General features: G+C 40.5%; 1 protein-coding gene across 4 annotated transcripts; it reads right to left on the bottom strand.

Annotated features, from left to right (window-relative positions):
- Positions 1-4,138: 4,138 nt before the first annotated feature.
- LOC111272275 (uncharacterized) lies at positions 4,139-12,080 on the bottom strand. 4 transcript variants are annotated; one of them, XM_022853629.2, is made up of 2 exons: positions 9,937-12,080; positions 4,139-4,240 (listed from the first exon to the last, which is right to left on the bottom strand). In XM_022853629.2, exons 1-2 carry the CDS (start codon positions 10,619-10,621, stop codon positions 4,200-4,202), a joined length of 726 nt encoding a protein of 241 aa, XP_022709364.2. In that variant the 5' UTR covers positions 10,622-12,080; the 3' UTR covers positions 4,139-4,199. The 4 variants fall into 4 exon arrangements, with proteins under 4 accessions (XP_022709364.2, XP_022709366.1, XP_022709363.1 ...); XM_022853631.2 differs by lacking the exon at positions 4,139-4,240 and adding an exon at positions 5,828-6,156; XM_022853628.2 differs by lacking the exon at positions 4,139-4,240 and adding an exon at positions 6,762-7,566 and having other exon boundaries at positions 9,937-12,079.
- Positions 12,081-16,841: the final 4,761 nt, after the last annotated feature.

The following is a 16,841-nucleotide window of genomic DNA, read 5'->3' as shown; positions in this document are numbered from 1 at the left end:
CGGTGTAAAATATGTTACTCATGTTTCGAGAGAATGAGTTCTATCAGACTAGGAACGAGAGCGGCAGCAGTACTCATGGCCACTTCTTATAGGACACATACTATTGCCTGCTCAACGTTAGGTATGTTGATAATACGCCGAAGCGGTATTGATACAAGCTGATTAGCCTGTAAAAGAATGCAGCATACTTTCCTTAAGCATTCCTATGAAATTTCACACTTGTTGCTGCCAGTTATCGATGTAACTTAAAGTATATAGCGAATCGTAATTGGTGTTATTTTTATTTGCAAAAAAAAAATAGATAATTGACGAAATAGCCAAGAACCATCTACTTTAAGCATGTTTGTGACTGCAGTCTCTTCTGATTAGTTTGAGCAGGAAAGCGTATATTTGGGGTATTGTGTGCAAGTCTTATGTCGTTCTGGTTTTTATTGATCTGTATCGACCATAATAAGCTGCCATTACCGCCAAAGTTTTATATATGTATGGCTTGGCTATTCGAAGAGGTTCACTAACAACCTCAATAGCCTCATCAGATAGTCGTAAGCGCCTTCAGGAGCGGTAACATACGGACGCTCTTTCATGACCATTGAATGCGTAACGGTTATTGATTATTTGTTTATATACGAGTAACTGTGGCCATTACAATAGGCACCTCAGTGAGCTGATGATGCATGGCGAACCAATGCGTTTACCCCAAATTAGATTGCAAATAGAGACCTTCTGCGACATAGCATACTGCTCGTATTGCTCCGCATCAGCAGTGACGTATCAATCATAGACTACCTTTTCAGTCGTCTCATGCCGTATTCTACAAAAGTCGCTTGTTTAACCCTCGGACGTCAAAATATGCTAAGTTTCGAGTCGTGTCCTATCAATATTAGGCTAGTAATTTAAAGGCAGCCCTATAGATTAAGGAAAAGAACTTGGAAAAGTTTTAATATTTATGAATTGACTGTTTTGTCTCAATAGTCATGCTTATTTGTACCTAGTAACGAGAACCGGTCCGACGTTTAATTCTTTATTTACATCCGGAACGTCACTGGTTATTTTCAATGACTACTATTAAAACTATAACGCATTTTGAATAGATCTTATCTAAAAGGCCATATGCTTAAACAGCATTATTATTTGGTTAGATTTGTGTGTATGGCAAAACCATGAGGAAGACAAGTTTTTTTTTATATAACAGCGAAGAATATGACATTTTTTTAAAGTACATCTTGATTTTCATACTTATTCAGCATATATATACGGACGAAAAGTAATAGAATACTACACTTTTTCAAGCTATCGTTAAATCTAGCTAAAAAAGTTGCACAGCCTGCATCGTGGGTGACCAAAAAATATGAAACGTGAACGATGGCAACGTATAAACCGTGCATGGTGCTTCGAAATTTATTTCTATATATTTCTAAATACTATTTTTCTTCAATGAAATTAGTGAGTACAGCAACAAAGGTTTTGTCTTCATAAGCGTAACTTACCATCTAACAGCTGACTCATATTGGAGACAAATCAGACAGAATTATGGTGCATATATTCTCCAAACAGCAAGTATAGCATTACAGATTGCAGATTAATATAGGCAAACTTGATCAGTATGTTTAGCAATACTTCCAGTTTCTGGCGAAGGCTAAATGCAGCCAAATACTAGGGAGCAGGCCTACGTATAGGCCAAGGTATAGATGATAGTAGTGGCACTCATTTTGCTAGTTTCAAGGACAACCCGTTTGATGTGGTAAAACTTGTATTCATGCATGTTTTATTTTTAGATTTCTATCAGAACATGCTTAAAGCACAACTGTATTGTTACTTGCAAGTGTTGCTTTCTAACAAACAAAACATGGAATAAAAATACAGAGGGCCTTTTCATGGTGTTGTCTATTTAATGAACTTAATAGGCGCTCTTTTTAGATTGGAAAGCATTACTACACGACTTATTAAAACGATATATCCGCAACCGGATCAAAGAAGTCATTCTTACTCATATTGGATATACGTGTATACGTTAACTATGCAGATGTATTGAAATTTTAGGTTCGACAGTGAATGCGACAACTCTGTCTGTAACAGAAAAAAATCATTCGCTTCATGAGAATCCGCAATGGCTAAGTTGATAGATTAACTATTGACCTCTTACGTTGGACACCAGCGTTTCTTTTGGCCGGAACGGCGGGTGTTGTTGTAACGCTTACGTAGAGCCCATCCAGATGCTGTTTCGTCTTGGAGCTCCTGTTAGTATTACTGGCGATCTGGCAACAGCTTGAAACAACGTTAAAGTCTTTTGCCAATCGAAAACGTTTTATGCTGTCGCGTCTCTTGATATTTCCGCACTAGCTACAGAGCGAGAGGGGGAGGGGAGAGAGAGAGAGAGCGAGACAGAGAGAGAAGATATATATATATATATATATATATATATAGAGAGAGAGAGAGAGAGAGAGTAAATAAAGGAGGTTGATAGGCAACTAATGATGCTGAGTAATACGTGGCTACGCCTGAGCGAAATTGCTTTCTTTACAGTTTTGCCTGAAACAAGAAGACGGCTTTAAAGCAGCAGCAATCTTAGACAATTTAACGGAGTACATTTAACACGGTGTATTGGCACTTCATTCGACGTTTTGCCTCGAAGGCTAAATTCGGAACGCCGAAAGGCAAAACAGGCCATGATAGACTTGTTTTTGAAATAGGCTTTTCTACAGCAACAACGCCGCGCTCATATATCTATGCCTTCATGATTTATTTCATATAGTTTTGTGCGTAGCGTTTTAAGCGAAAAAAAAAACTGTCGGACAGTTCAGGATCGGTCGGAACAAGGACAGAGAGAGTGAAGCGGTTTGTGTTTGACGTTCTTTCGCCTGCTCAACGTGCCATGTGCGGCACTGATTCTTTCTCTGCTATTACTAATGTGTTAACAGCTTTGCCATGTTCAACTATCGATACATGATGTATTGAGAAGCCGAGTGACGTGGCCGTGATTCGGTGACCAGCAAGCATTTTTAGTCGGAATTATTATATTGATGTAAAGTACATTTAAGGCGAGATGGTTCGAGAAGTTAGAAGTAGAATTTGAATATCTATGCTTATGTTAGCAATTAGGTTAGTTTTTAGTACAAGCGAAGTCTCTCTGTTAACGAAGAAACTTTAACGGCATTTGTAAACTAGCGAAGATCGGTCCAGGAAGTGAACCTAAAGATGGGAGGTATAAGGAAGGAAGGAAGGAAGGAAGGGAGGATATAAGGTCCATGAGTACGAATGTGGCAAGCGCATTGTTTATGCTAATGAGAGCCAGCTTCACTGCAAGAAGTAGTCTTCGCGGGTGGTTTGCCAAATGAGAGAAAATAAACAGGAGAAACTTAAGATACTAAAAGTATCGCCGTCAGTTACGTGACGTCGCCGGCCAATACAGCCTAAATGAAAATAGCAAGGCCGAAAACCTGTACCCAATTCCAAGTGAAATATTAACTTTACTGCCGGACTAACAATCGCTACTCTAATGCTGTCAATAAACATATAAATCACTTAACTAAGAAGGTGTTTCTGTGCGCATTTGTACGTAAGGAAACATAGTGTAAGCAAAACTCTAGCTTAGAGTCACCACCAGGCTGTTAACGTAATAACAAGAACGTTAACGTAATAATAAGAAAAAGTTATTATGGACGGAAACTCGAATTCCGCTTAACGAGAAACCGGTAAATTTTTCTATTAAATTTTGTATTTTGTAGATGACTAATGTTACTATAACTTGAATTTTAGATGTAAGTTCATTTCATAAGCGGTGCTGGTGTCGTCTGCAAGCTGACGGTTGACAGTGGTAGGTGTACGAAAATTGCTATTCAGACTAAAAATAGAGCGTTTTAAAGGTGAGTGAAATTTCTAAAAACACACGCTATATTATGGCTCCGATAAACGCTGTTTTGTGTAAGCCCATAAAAAAATTTGTGCTACTTATGGCCGAAATGTGTGGTCAGAATAAAAGGCTCAGAGATGATTCTGTCGCTTTTGTTCGGGAGTAAACTTGGATATGAAAGGTCCTTATCATCGTGATCAAGCAAGTATGATGAAATGACTGACATGAATGAGTACTTCAAACGAGACATCCATAACTACTTAGTTTTCAACTTATTGAAGAAGGTTGGCTACCGATGCTTAGAAGCAACACAAATTAATCGACCAGAAATAGAAAAAAAAGGTATACGTTACCATCTATTGTAGAGTCGAGACTGACTGCTTGTTGGAACTGGAAAGCAATCGCACGTTATGAGTTGTTGCCGGCCAGCTAAACAATAGGCTCGGATTTCTACTATGGACACTTAATAAAATCACAATAAGCCACTCGGAAAGAATCAAAACTAATGAACAGAAGAAGCGTCGTCTTTTACCATGACAATGCCAGGTCGCATACATTTTTAGCTATTTAGCTCAAATAAGAAACTTGGATATTGGATGCGTCACGCAGCCGAACTTTACACATCCAGACCAGTATCTGTTTCGGTCTTCGCAAAACTTTCTTAATTATGTTCATTTAGGGTTCATGAAGGGATGCAAAAATCATCTATCACAACTTTTTTTTTTCATAGAAACTCAATAGTGCTTAGATTGCGCTGTTCCTAGAAAAATGGCAGAAGGACACCGATCAAAATGGAATATATATAGTTTAGCTATATTATTTTAGCCAGCTGAATATTTGGGCTTAGAAATGATTTGTATTTGCGTACCCAATACGCAAAACATTCATGCCGATCAAAGGTTTCGTCATTCCCTGCGAAAAATGTAGATGTAAAATAAATTTAATTGTAGTTTTAGTAGGTAGGACTAGAATTTAGATTCTGAATCAAAACCATGATCCTTAAAATGAAGTCGCGTCATAGAATCGTATAAGCGCTCTGTTAGTGTTTACATAACGTGTCGTAGTATCTACGGCGATTCATCGCTAATAAAACGTTTCGCCATTGAATGGTTAACGTTTAAATGTGTAGCTCCACTTTATATACGAAAGACAGGCAACGCTAGAAGCGTGTTGCACCTGACACGAGTGGAACTCTTTGCCAATACCTTCCCAATAAAGGTATCAGCCCGACAAGCGAATGGGGAACATTCGTAGAAGTGAGAGCGACTTGAAACCACGGCTAAGGACCGCTGTTAGGCTACCATAGTAAATTAGGCTCCAAGCCAAATCAAACCTATCTCTATTCTATGAAAGACATTCCTAGGCGGCAATTTAGCTGTTGTTGTTGTCCGCTTTCATTCGAGACCTCAGGCACACTGTAATATACCCGATGGTTCAATCATTTACTGTGTTGGCCTTTCATTGCTATGCTTGAAGCTCACAAGCCGTATTCGTTCGCCCGTACTTGAGCACCCACTTGTTCGTAAGCTCGAGTGCCAATAGGATATGAACATTTTGGTTTAGCAAAAAAGAGTCTGCAGAATTTTCAACCGCTATTCAATGAATGGATATACGATACGCCTAATCAAACAGATTTTTGCCATATCAGAAAAAAAGATCCTCAAGTTCCCGTTTACTCAATCATATGTCTGCCTTCGTTTGCTACTCATGAAACGCTTTGATAAGATGGCCTTAACAGTTGAACAGCTATGGCAAACATCTTATTATGCTCGTTTTATCGTATTGTAAAAAATACATGGGTTACACTGATAGTATGACGTGATAACTAGCAGGCCCTGTTTTCTTATACGATACAGTTCTATGGACCTCATCTTTTTCAATTTATACCTTTAGTTTGTCGCCTTCGAGTTCCTTATTGATCAGATCGCACGAACTAAAACCATAAACTTACATAAATGCATGACATTTAATCGAGACTGCTGGCTTAGAATTTTAAAATGTCAAGGTACGTTTACCATCGCAAAGCATCGAACCCTTTTGGGATTGCATCAAGATTCTTTGCTTTTTAATACCCTAGTTATCCTAGATTGCCTAATAAATAGATCAAGGGATCCGTTACGTCTCCATAAGATTTTATTTGTTACATCAATTCGATTTCAAGCAGCCCCGTAGAACGGACTAGGTGCCACCTTTTCATGTCACGTATTTGACGGCAAGTCAATGAGCAGATTCCTTCGACACGCAAGGCCATGGGGCCTTATATAACCGCCGGCAGTAATCCTAATATCTGTTCACCAATGCTGGTTCTGTTTTGAAATTTCAAATTTTACGTACATAATAAGTATATACATAAAACTACATAATAAATGCTGTTGCCTTTTCAAAAATAACTAACTATGAATGTATTAGGCAGCTTTAGACGACGTCTGCTAAACTGACAATACTACACAAATCTCTTTTCTGTTTGTTTTCAGAAAAAAACTATTAAACTCGGACGCCTCGCAACACGACAGTGTCGCCATCTGTTATAGCCTGTTGGAACCCCTTTTGCGGAAGCAGGTTTTTGGGCATGTTGAATGGCAACGTGACCGCACCTTCAAAGTCCTTCTGGACAGATTACTTGCGCCTAGCAAACTGCTGCTACGCGTTCGAGGTTTCAGAGGAAATTTCCAGGCCTCTATTTAAAGGGCAAAGCCTAAAAAAAGGTAAATTATTGTCTATCTATGGGACGTGATTTGATTGCGTGAAAAAAACCTAGCGCAGTGAAGCTGCATAAATCGGTGGCCAAAGAGAAAGTGAGTTTCATGAACACCAATTTTTGTAGGCCAACTCTTGAAATAAGCGTTCTACAGACACATAATAAACGGACTTTTAAAGAAAGCATGTTTGAACACAACGGAAAGAAAAACTATTATTATTTATATTTATCGTTAGGCTTAAATTTATTCACAGCATAACCTGGTCAAATTTTTGAATATTTAAATTTGTCAAGCTGCAATTACGCACCAGCAAAAAAATATGTGTAAAGCAGTAGAAAATTGCGTCAAGCCATAAATACAATTACCCATATAAATGACACGGTAAAGAAAAACCACCGCCCATGATCTTCGACATATATGTATGCTACACGATAGCTTAATACAAGCCATAATAAGACTACAACGGAGTACATTGAAAACAATCGCTTCCGGCTGAGGTTATTCTTATGCGGATAGTATATTATCACACGCCGAATATACATAGACAATAGACATATTATCATTGTTATTAATGGAGCTGACCCGAGTAGTCTAGGCCTCTCATCGGCTGCCATATATAGTCGCCCCATCATAAATATACTTGGCGTCGTATGGTTTGTATTTGTCCGCTTGGTCTGACTGTGTTTGCGTCAGCTTGAAGTTAGGCAAACTGTCACGCGTCCAAAATACGGCGCCGCACATCATCAGGCGCGAACCCTCGTCGTCTGCGTGCTTCCCTGTGGAACCCGCACACGCTAAAACGGAGCCGCAACGTATTTGTTTAGCCGGCCAGTTCGATATCCTTTTCATTTCCAACTTAAACTCTGGCTCTGTGAATTTCGCTTCTAGTTCCTCAGTTGATGTTAAGGGTCTCCGCTACAAAAAACTTAAAGCGGCAACGCAGGGCCTCGATGAGGGACGACGAATCGGCCATCAGATACGTAAACCGGTTACGGGTTGTTGTGTGTAATTCCAGAGCTACCTAGAGGAAGAAAGCTTTCTCATCTGAAATTATTCACTGTAAAATTTTCACCCGACAAGCACCCTCTATACTTTGATGAAAATGCATGCAGCCGATTGTCTAACGATGCTGAGGCCCTACTGTAAAATATACATGCAGAAACAAATATTTGTTACCAGGTCCACAATTGATATTTTCCTAAAACAGAAGACGTCGTCGGATACTATTACTAGTAGTAGCTTGACTGGCGTGCACGATTCTGTGATTTCTAAATCAATAATTTAAGCTAGTATTGTTATTTCGATTAGAGAATTTAAACGCCAGCTATGACGAACATAGTCTGCATGAGACAACGTTCGAGAATCCGAAAAAGCGAAATTTTCCCAACTTGCACGGCTTCATGCAGGTAGTCTTCGAGATACAGGTGTGCCTGTATGCAATTCCTGTTTACACCAGCTATCAGCCAGAGATAAACTGGCGAAAACTGATCTACGTTACTGCGACACCAAGGCCACAGGGCTTAAGGACGCATTATTACACATATGTTATTGCACAGGGTCAATCAAAGCTCTTGTGGGACCTCTGTCTGTTCTCGTCCAGTGGCTTTTTATCTGCACCGTTGTAAACAAATTTGTAGTATATTTTTCAAAAATGCCTTTCACATATTTTTCAATGATAGTACCGAACTGTTCTCAGCTCGAGGTCGCTCCGTCAAAATGCTAACCTGAATTTCATACGCTCCGTACGTAGGCCGTACGAAAGTGGACAACCTACTTGTTACCACTAGGAAAGACACGGAGCACTTGCTTTCTTTTTTAATATAGTTTAATAATTTAATCGAATTCTGTACAGGCAGATTCTGATCTTGGTGTTTCTAACTTGCTACGCGTACTCCATTTAATTTTTTTTTAAACCGAAACTCAGCCATTTGGCTTTGCATCTGCTACGGCCGTTGTGCATTGTTCTTAACTTTGCTAAACTCTCAGCATGTTTTTGTGGTAGCTAGCGATAAATAGGGTTTCATTACCCAACTTTAGGAACGGCGGGCGGGGGCTGGTGGTAACACTGCGCATGGATCACTTGGCATTTATTACGGAACCTTCGTTTGTTGCCTGAATTATCTATTTTCCATAATAACAGTTCATAGTGGACGAGTTGCGAGCCCAAGAGGAGTCGATTCTCCTGTTCAGTTTCATTACATGCATCAGTCTAACCTCTTCGACTGCGTCATAGGATACTTGTAAAATTTAATAAGACAATATCACTGTTCATAAAATGATTACAAGGAGTGCGCCCATCAGCTGTCTTCATTTCTACCCTTCGGTAGTCCCTAATATGCTTTATCCATATCTACGAATCTTATTTGGATATTAACGCAATAAGACTCCGCGGGCGAGACAGACGATTTTAATAATCCGACCAATTCTAACCCTCGCTGAATACTACGAATGACGTCCTCTGTCAGTATCCAAATGATGTTGCAACGTAACTCGAATAATTGAGGGTAACAGGCTTTAAAGCCTCGTTGTGCTGACATATCAGCAAGAGCTGGGACGCCGTCGTGTTTCACAACCGTCCATATCGAAAGCAGTTTTTACACACGCAAATGTGTATGTAGTGCTTTTCATGCTTCGAGATTTACGGCCGATATTGCCGTTAGACAGTACATCAGACGGCCGGCTCCCAGAGCGAAAAAAACCTGTGTCTACGCCCGAATTCGAACCCAGATCACAACGTGTCCCTAACACTAGCAGGCAAATTGTCCACTGAGCTATCATGGAAGCACATTGACCTTACCCATTCAACTCGTATGGGTATAACGGGAACCTACACAGCATAAGAAACCAACCTTTCGAAAGTGATGACTTGGGTCTCACTTCTAAAGGCACCACCCACCTCTCAATTCTTTCAGCTGGATGAGGTTATTAGAATAGATTATGAAAACATATTGACGTAGCCATGCCTTCAAATACGGCACGTTGCTGTGGGTGTGCTAGCTATCAAACATAAGCTAGGGATCGAAAGATCGAGTGTATTAAAATGATTTGCTTGAGTGTCCAATGCAGTTAGATAGGGGAAGAATGTAATACATTGTCTTTAATGTGGGCAACGGAAAAAATGATAACTGCGTAATCTGTGAATAGCAAACATTATCAAACAATATAGTTGAGCCAAAGTAAAAACAGTTTTGACGGCTTAATTTTAATTAATCATGACGATTTTTCAGTACACTAGCACAGGTGTACTGATTTACGATATCATTATACGTGTGTATGATACGATTATCATACACAAAAATATACATCGTCTACGATATTTTTCGCAGTCCCACACGAATACTGCAATTTCCTTCATCATATAGTATTTTATGCGTACGTAACACTCACCTGCGGGCTTCTTGGCTTGACCAGAGGCGCCGCCTTGGACGTCCGCTGGGGCGGGCTTTTGCTGCTCGCCGACTTTCGAGCCGCACGTCGACAATTTAGAATGCTGTTCAAATATCCCTGTTTTTTTCTCTACTCGTATTGCTGGCTTTGCTCTTATGTTAATAACTATGTCCTTCGTTCGACTATTATTCCACGCGGCGGTCGTTGCAATCGTAGCACTCGTTGTCGTTGATGTTATGATCCACGATGCTACTGTTGCTGCCAATTTTGGTCTCTGACAGGGGGCGCCCTTATCGACCTCACTTTTTATGTTTACCGTAGCAGTCTCTGTAATGTTTTCGTCCGAGCAGTTACAATAATAATAGTGATCAAAGCTGACACTATTGCTGCTACATCTGCGGTTCGCTTGCTGGTGTTCCCGTGGCTTCCAAAGCAGCACTGGCGGCGGCGGCGGCGGCGGCTGCTGCTGCTGCTGCTGCTGCTGCTGTCCCGGTACAAGAGGCAAATGTCGTAAAATCTGAGTTAGCTGCTGATGTGGCTTCAATTGTAATTTTCTGTTTGGTTGTCTTTGCTGCTTTTCCTGATTAGAAAGCTGCTGCTTCTGCACGTTCGTGCTGAGCGTTGGGATGCGCTGCACGCAAACGGCAGGCGGAAGCGACGCAGCAGACTGGGCGCTTAGGCGCATCGTGCCGGCGGAGCGGCGATAACGGACAAGGTACTTTGCTGGCTAGGTCCACCGCTCGGCGAAATCTTCACAGCAAGCCAGATTCGTGAGCGGTGACCGTCGGATGGCCGCGGTCGTCGGCTACGTAACGCGCACATGGGAAAGAAAGGTGTCGACCGGGCCCTTGATGACAAGCGGAGCTGGTGCCAGAAACGGGGACGACGACGCACGCGTTGTCAATATCTTTCGCCAGCTCCACACATTCGAATCCAGCCGAAATCGACGGCCGCATCCGGCACCAGCTGCCCGTTCGGCAACGTCTGATTAACACACCACCACTAGCATCACCCCGTATAACATTCTCTTCCGCCTGTTACTGATATCAGTTAACTATCACACCGTGCATAATTTTATACGACGCTTCTAACAACTTGCAGAATAGTGGTTATTTCGATTTAAATTACCACGAAGGATCACCACGAATCGCGTAATTTCACGTAACGTCTAGTGAAAAAACATTGAATTTCACTCACCTCACATATCGATCTCACTTCTTTTTCACAGATGCACGTTTTTGCCTCTCTATAATTACCAAGGCAACCCTTTTACCAGCCCGAACCAGCCAACAAACCGGAACCACAAGCGTCCACGACAATAAGCAAACAATACACACTCACAGAGCATTCCTGCTGACGGCCACAGCGCACATCTAAGCGCGCTCTAGCTCTAGTAGCATTTTTGTGACAGAAGCCGACGCTTTTGGTTCCAGCGGCGTACGTACATACGTACGTCCGCCAGTCTGCGTCTGTCTTCGTGGGGCGGCACTCGCTATCGCCAGTGACGGTGGCTAAACACGTCACGGCATTAGAACCGATGCTATAACTGCCACCTGATGGACCTGCTTCCAGCAGCCTCGGAGGGAAGGGCAATTCCGTAGCCAACTCTTCGAGGCGGCTTCGAGACAACTCTTGGCGGGACTCGCTAGGCAAAACAGGCTCTGTTTTGTCGTTTTCCCTATCCCGCACTCAACATCACCAACAACTCATAGCACAACCCCACGGTATACAGCCCAGAATTTACCTTAGGATGGCGGGGGAAGCACAGGCGGTTGGCCAGCCTCGGCAGGAAAGGGTAACGCCCTTGCCCTTTGAAGGCAAAGGGAAGGATATGCTGTGGTATGTTAAGGGTATAGGCCGATTAGCAGCCCGCTATACGTACAGTACCACGTTGATTACGATGTTGGCTACACAAGTAGCGAAGTTATGCTGTCACCAACATAAATGCGAATAGGTTAGCGGGGATCATAATCCTTAAATAAAACGCATCGGAACGATATTGAAACAAAATAGATGATAAACTAAATAATTCTGAGTCAGTAGAAATGGGCATCGAAGAAAAATGAGTAAGCTACTAATTCATCTCGTTCAACGATCGATGCATAATTAAGAAACTTTATCTTCAAAAGTGTATTAACTGCAAGCCAAGTTTAGATATCAAACTTTCAAAATATGGAGTTTACAGAACCCATGTATGTTTTAGCCATTGTCGGCCGGCATGTGGCAGACTTCCTGCTTTGAAGTAAAGAGGATTTGGGGAAGAATGAAAGGCATGCACGTACGTTTAGGTCAATTGTGTGTCGTTTTTTGTCAGTAGATGAGTTTTTAATTGACTACTTTTTGAGTGTATATTGGGAAACAATCTGGACCCTGGAAATTCGCAAGTGAGCAAAGTTCTATTTGATTACTACGGCTCTGGCTGAAGATTGTTACCCGTCTATTGAAACCGGTGTTTAGTACTCACTGGTTTCACTGACATTGCATGTAACAATCAGCAAAGCAGCTAATATAATTTCATTATATATAATAATATTATAATATAATAATAAGAAAAAAAACAAAAGGCTTAAACGCTAATTCTATTTTAAGCCCATATCGAATGCAACGTTAAAGGATTCGTTGGACCTATTCGTTGATTTTCGCCAGAATAAATACCATTTGCAAACATTAATAGGGTTATGGATAAGCCATCAGGCATTTTAATGCGTGCCAGACCCTCCCAGCGAACTCAAAGCCATGATGTATAGTTTGATACATTTGAACCGTTCATCAAAATAACTATTATATACTTAGTTTGTCTATTTGGTTTAATCAACTCTGCTTTTCACCTTGTTTTAAAAAATTACAAGATGTGGTGATGTCATATAGAATAGTGTATGACCTGACAGAAGAGCAGAAATTTTTCCTGCAAATGTGTACGAAAAAAGTAAGAAAGATCAACTTATGTGTATAACGCTTAATTTGTAGAACTCGCCTGGCATTGGCAGTATTACGTATCATTTATGAGTTGAACCTTACAAGGTTTCAGCAGTCGAGGACATTCTGGACTGTAGCACAGAGAGCGAGGTTAAAGAGGGGAACTAATTTTTAGGTAGGTTGTAGTCAAGCAGGCTGATTTGGTTGGTTGGACTTCATTCACCGACTGATTTGCCATGGCACATACGGTCAGAGACGAATACATGAGCACTCTACAATGAGAAGGGTCGCAGAGGGTTTTCAACAAATTGTACTGGCCTAAGGGCAACGCTCGTTAAAGATTCACCGTAGTAGTCTGTCTTTCTAATGACTGAGGTACATAGCGCACCCGCAGTTATGCCTATGGTAAGTCCTCAATTGATGCAGGAACATTTCCACACGCTTGAAGACATGTAAAGACTACGATTTTGACAGTGCATGCAAGGTAAACGTACTTACTGTTATCTTTCTCCTGTTTTATTGGTCCTTATCTAATTTGTATATATTTATTTATTTGTATTCGTTTTATTTTTGTTGTTTTAGCAATGTTTATGCCGGGAATGATCAGAATACAGGTGCTACAATTGTATTTGGCAGCGATTTAAATCATTGCTATTATGTAATCATTGTAAGCTGTAATATTGCACAATAATCATAAGTACTACATACATAAGTTATACGCAATAATAAGTTTTATATTTTATAAAAGAATAACGCTTTTTTATTCACGTAAATTGCGTAGTATGTGAAGCTGGCAGCACCTGAGCTAGCAATCCGTCACTGCGCAACGAGTTATTTAGTTACACGCATATTAAAAACTACGGTAGAGAATCGGTTCTCGATGCGAGACTTTTGGCGTTTCTCTATAAACACGGGGCAAAGTTTGAATAGTGCCATGACGTCCACGTAATTCAAATAGGTTGCGCCGAAGAGCACAATTACTGCAATCCTAGTTATGACTGTCAGCTTAATAATGACACAAATCATTACGAACCATAGCAACCTACGGACTCTAGGGATTTCAAATTTTAACTTAGCAACAGTTTGTCTGGATAGTAATCTTCTTTATAGACCATAAAAACAAGAATCACAAGAGCTACAAGAAACACCAGTATGTAAAGTCCTTTTGGAGAACAGGCTTTGTTCCTGCGAAGCCTAATGCCGGCTTAGAAGACAAACGAGCTAGCTCCAAGTGGTACGTTTCGAAAAAAAAACAGCGCCGGTTTTCTTTTTCATGGACCTAGAAAAGCTGTTGAAAACGACATATATAAAAATTCAGTTTCAGCTGAGTTTGTTGTCAACAGGTTCTGCCACGAGCCATGGTACTCATGAGCAACACGTGCCTAATGTACCATAAGTGTGAGACAATATATAATAAACGGGTAAAAACAAATAGAGTTATAAGGATGGGCGTTTTTGCTATGAAAAGCCGCAGCTCTAATATATATAGTGCTTATATATATATAAGCACTGCAGGAAGCACCATATACTCAGCTGTAATAATAAACTCGGTTATACTGTCTGCTAACTAACTGCTTTTCTGACTAAAGGGGTTTATGGCAACCCACGTGCTTAGCATCACAAAAAAATTGGTAGCCTTAGAAATAAACAATTATTGCTTACGGTTCATGATTTTCAGGAAAAAATAGTCCATTCCTAAAATCTTCATAAATATACGACGATAGCGCGTGTACTAAAGTGCTACCGAACTTAATTCGAACGAAATTCGTCATAAGTTAACACTTGGAGCTTTTGAAGCTAGCAGAGAAAGGCTGCAAACACGTGGCCTGGTTAGCCTGATGTAGTAGCAAAACTAGGGTCGCTGACCAGAGATTTATCCGAACCTACTGGGCCTTGCTCATGTTATTTAGTAGCTTTCGCCAAAAAAAGGGTGCCTTTGAAAGCAGGCAACTATTTATCACTAGGTATCATTCTTTTGTAGGTTACAGTTTTTCTGCAGTGTTATTATAAACCCGACTCCTATTTTCTTTTCCACTATAGACCTATAACAACAAAAAGAAAAGGTGTCAACGTATCACATGAATAATGAGCTACGTCATCTATTGAAAGATCCCTGCTTCGTATACAACGTCACGTACCAAAAATTGCCTGAAGGAGATTCTCAAGTGAGCATTTATGAGGAACACCCATTGACATTTTCATATCTGTTCGACGGAGAAGATATGATGAGACATAAGCATTTATCAAATTAAGAAAGAGCTTACTGCATGAATCATATTGTCTTATATCTTATTATTTGTTTCAATGTCTTATCCTCTATAGGTGCTGGGTGCGAAATAAGACCCGAATGGATCCGATTGCCGCTAGGTGGGCAATTCGGCGGCGTTTTGTTTAAGACGCAACGCGGTTTACCTATATGATCTTGATTCATTGATGATCTTAGGCAATATATCACATTTTTTTTTATTAGTTTTCCGTATAGAGATGATTTCTGTTGATATTATGCAGTTTATGTGCTATATATCTACTATATTAGCAACGATACTGCTAAAGGTAAAACACTTGCCAAATCCCATTTACCACAAACGCAACTGTATATTTGAAAAAAAAATCAAATTCTTGAATTTGGTGGTGAACTCGACGTGGACCGATGACTTCGTCAATAAGATTATGACTACTGATTACAATTCTATCGTTTTATGGTGATTTCCGATGGAGTGGATACATCGTCTCAAAGATTTAATGTAGTCCTGAAGTCAGCAAACTTTGACACCCGCTTTCCGCTAAGCATTTAAAACACTTTTCCTAAAAACAGCGTAAGTATTCAGAGGGAACCATAGTTAACCGCTTGTGCGTTTTCAGCCTAAGTTTCAGCTATCAACGTTTAGAACAATTACGGTTACAGTCCAGCCGGCGGACCTCAATTTACAGCGTTTAATCGAAATACGGGACATAGAACTCGAGGCATTTATGGATTTTGTCAGTTTAGTTTGCTTATGAACTTGCCTCAGTAACACATAACAGACGCACACATTTATATAACCAGTATGTTTGCATGGCCTTCCATATTTGTCGGTTGGATAACAAAAAAAAACCCAACTCACACCTCGCATCCTTCCTTTCTGCCATTTACGATCAAATTATAAATTTCCCATAGTAACTTTGTAAATAAACTACAGAAAATGAACTTTGACCATCGTATCATGATCTTCACAAATAGGCAAGAGCGTAAATAGACTAATTAGTGTTTATTTATAGGTTGATTATAGTTGTGAAGGGGAAACAATCGGTGCATCGTTCGTCGAAAGCAGACGCTTGAATACAGCCACGACGATGAACGCGACTTCGGTAAGATCGCCAAAACGACGGCCTTTGTATGATGTGGGTGTGCGTTTATGTTTACAGATGGACCTAACGAAGCAATATAATCGCCTGAGTGGCTACGCCCTCGCCGGACAACGTGTCGTCCATCGTAGCTAAACCGCTTGAACGACGGGAAAGTTCGTTTTTATCTGAAGGGTTGAAGAACACGCCACAATTAGCGAGTGAACGCAACGCGCAATATGAACCTTTTGACGAAAATCAAAGCTCATTAATTAAAGAAGGTCGCCGAAATTACAATTTAACGAAGACTATAACAACATTTTAGTTTTTGGGTTCTTGCCCTGATGGGCTGCTAAGGGCATCGCAAACGTTAATAATAATAATAATAATGGTTAGCTTAAATTGTCTCTGTTGAAGAACAGAGCATCACACCTGAGTATTTTTCTGGCGTAGTTCACTAGCGTAACTCTGATAGCTTCGATGACCACCAGTGATCCGGCATATAGTAATAACGTCTATAATCGTGAACGATTCAAAGAACGTTCAACAAGCCCAACGGTTACTGGCATAATCATTGCTTTTAAATATTTTCTATGTATTGCATCTGACTATCTTGTGTATAGCTATTGATTCCTAGTAAAGTACTCTAGTAGAACCGAGACCTC

This window comes from Varroa jacobsoni, unplaced genomic scaffold (assembly GCF_002532875.2).
Source record: "Varroa jacobsoni isolate VJ856 unplaced genomic scaffold, vjacob_1.0 contig01929, whole genome shotgun sequence".
Classification (NCBI taxonomy): Eukaryota; Metazoa; Arthropoda; class Arachnida; order Mesostigmata; family Varroidae; genus Varroa; species Varroa jacobsoni.
Note: the sequence above shows the minus strand (reverse complement) of the source record. Positions and strands in the feature narration are given on the sequence as shown.

Coding starts and splice junctions, on each gene's coding strand:
- LOC111272275 (XM_022853628.2), bottom strand. CDS start 10,621: ATGCGCCTAAGCGCCCAGTCTGCTGCGTCGCTTCCGCCTGCCGTTTGC. Junction 7,567..9,936: donor TCAAGCCAAGAAGCCCGCAG/GTGAGTGTTACG, acceptor TCCTCTAGGTAG/CTCTGGAATTACACACAACA.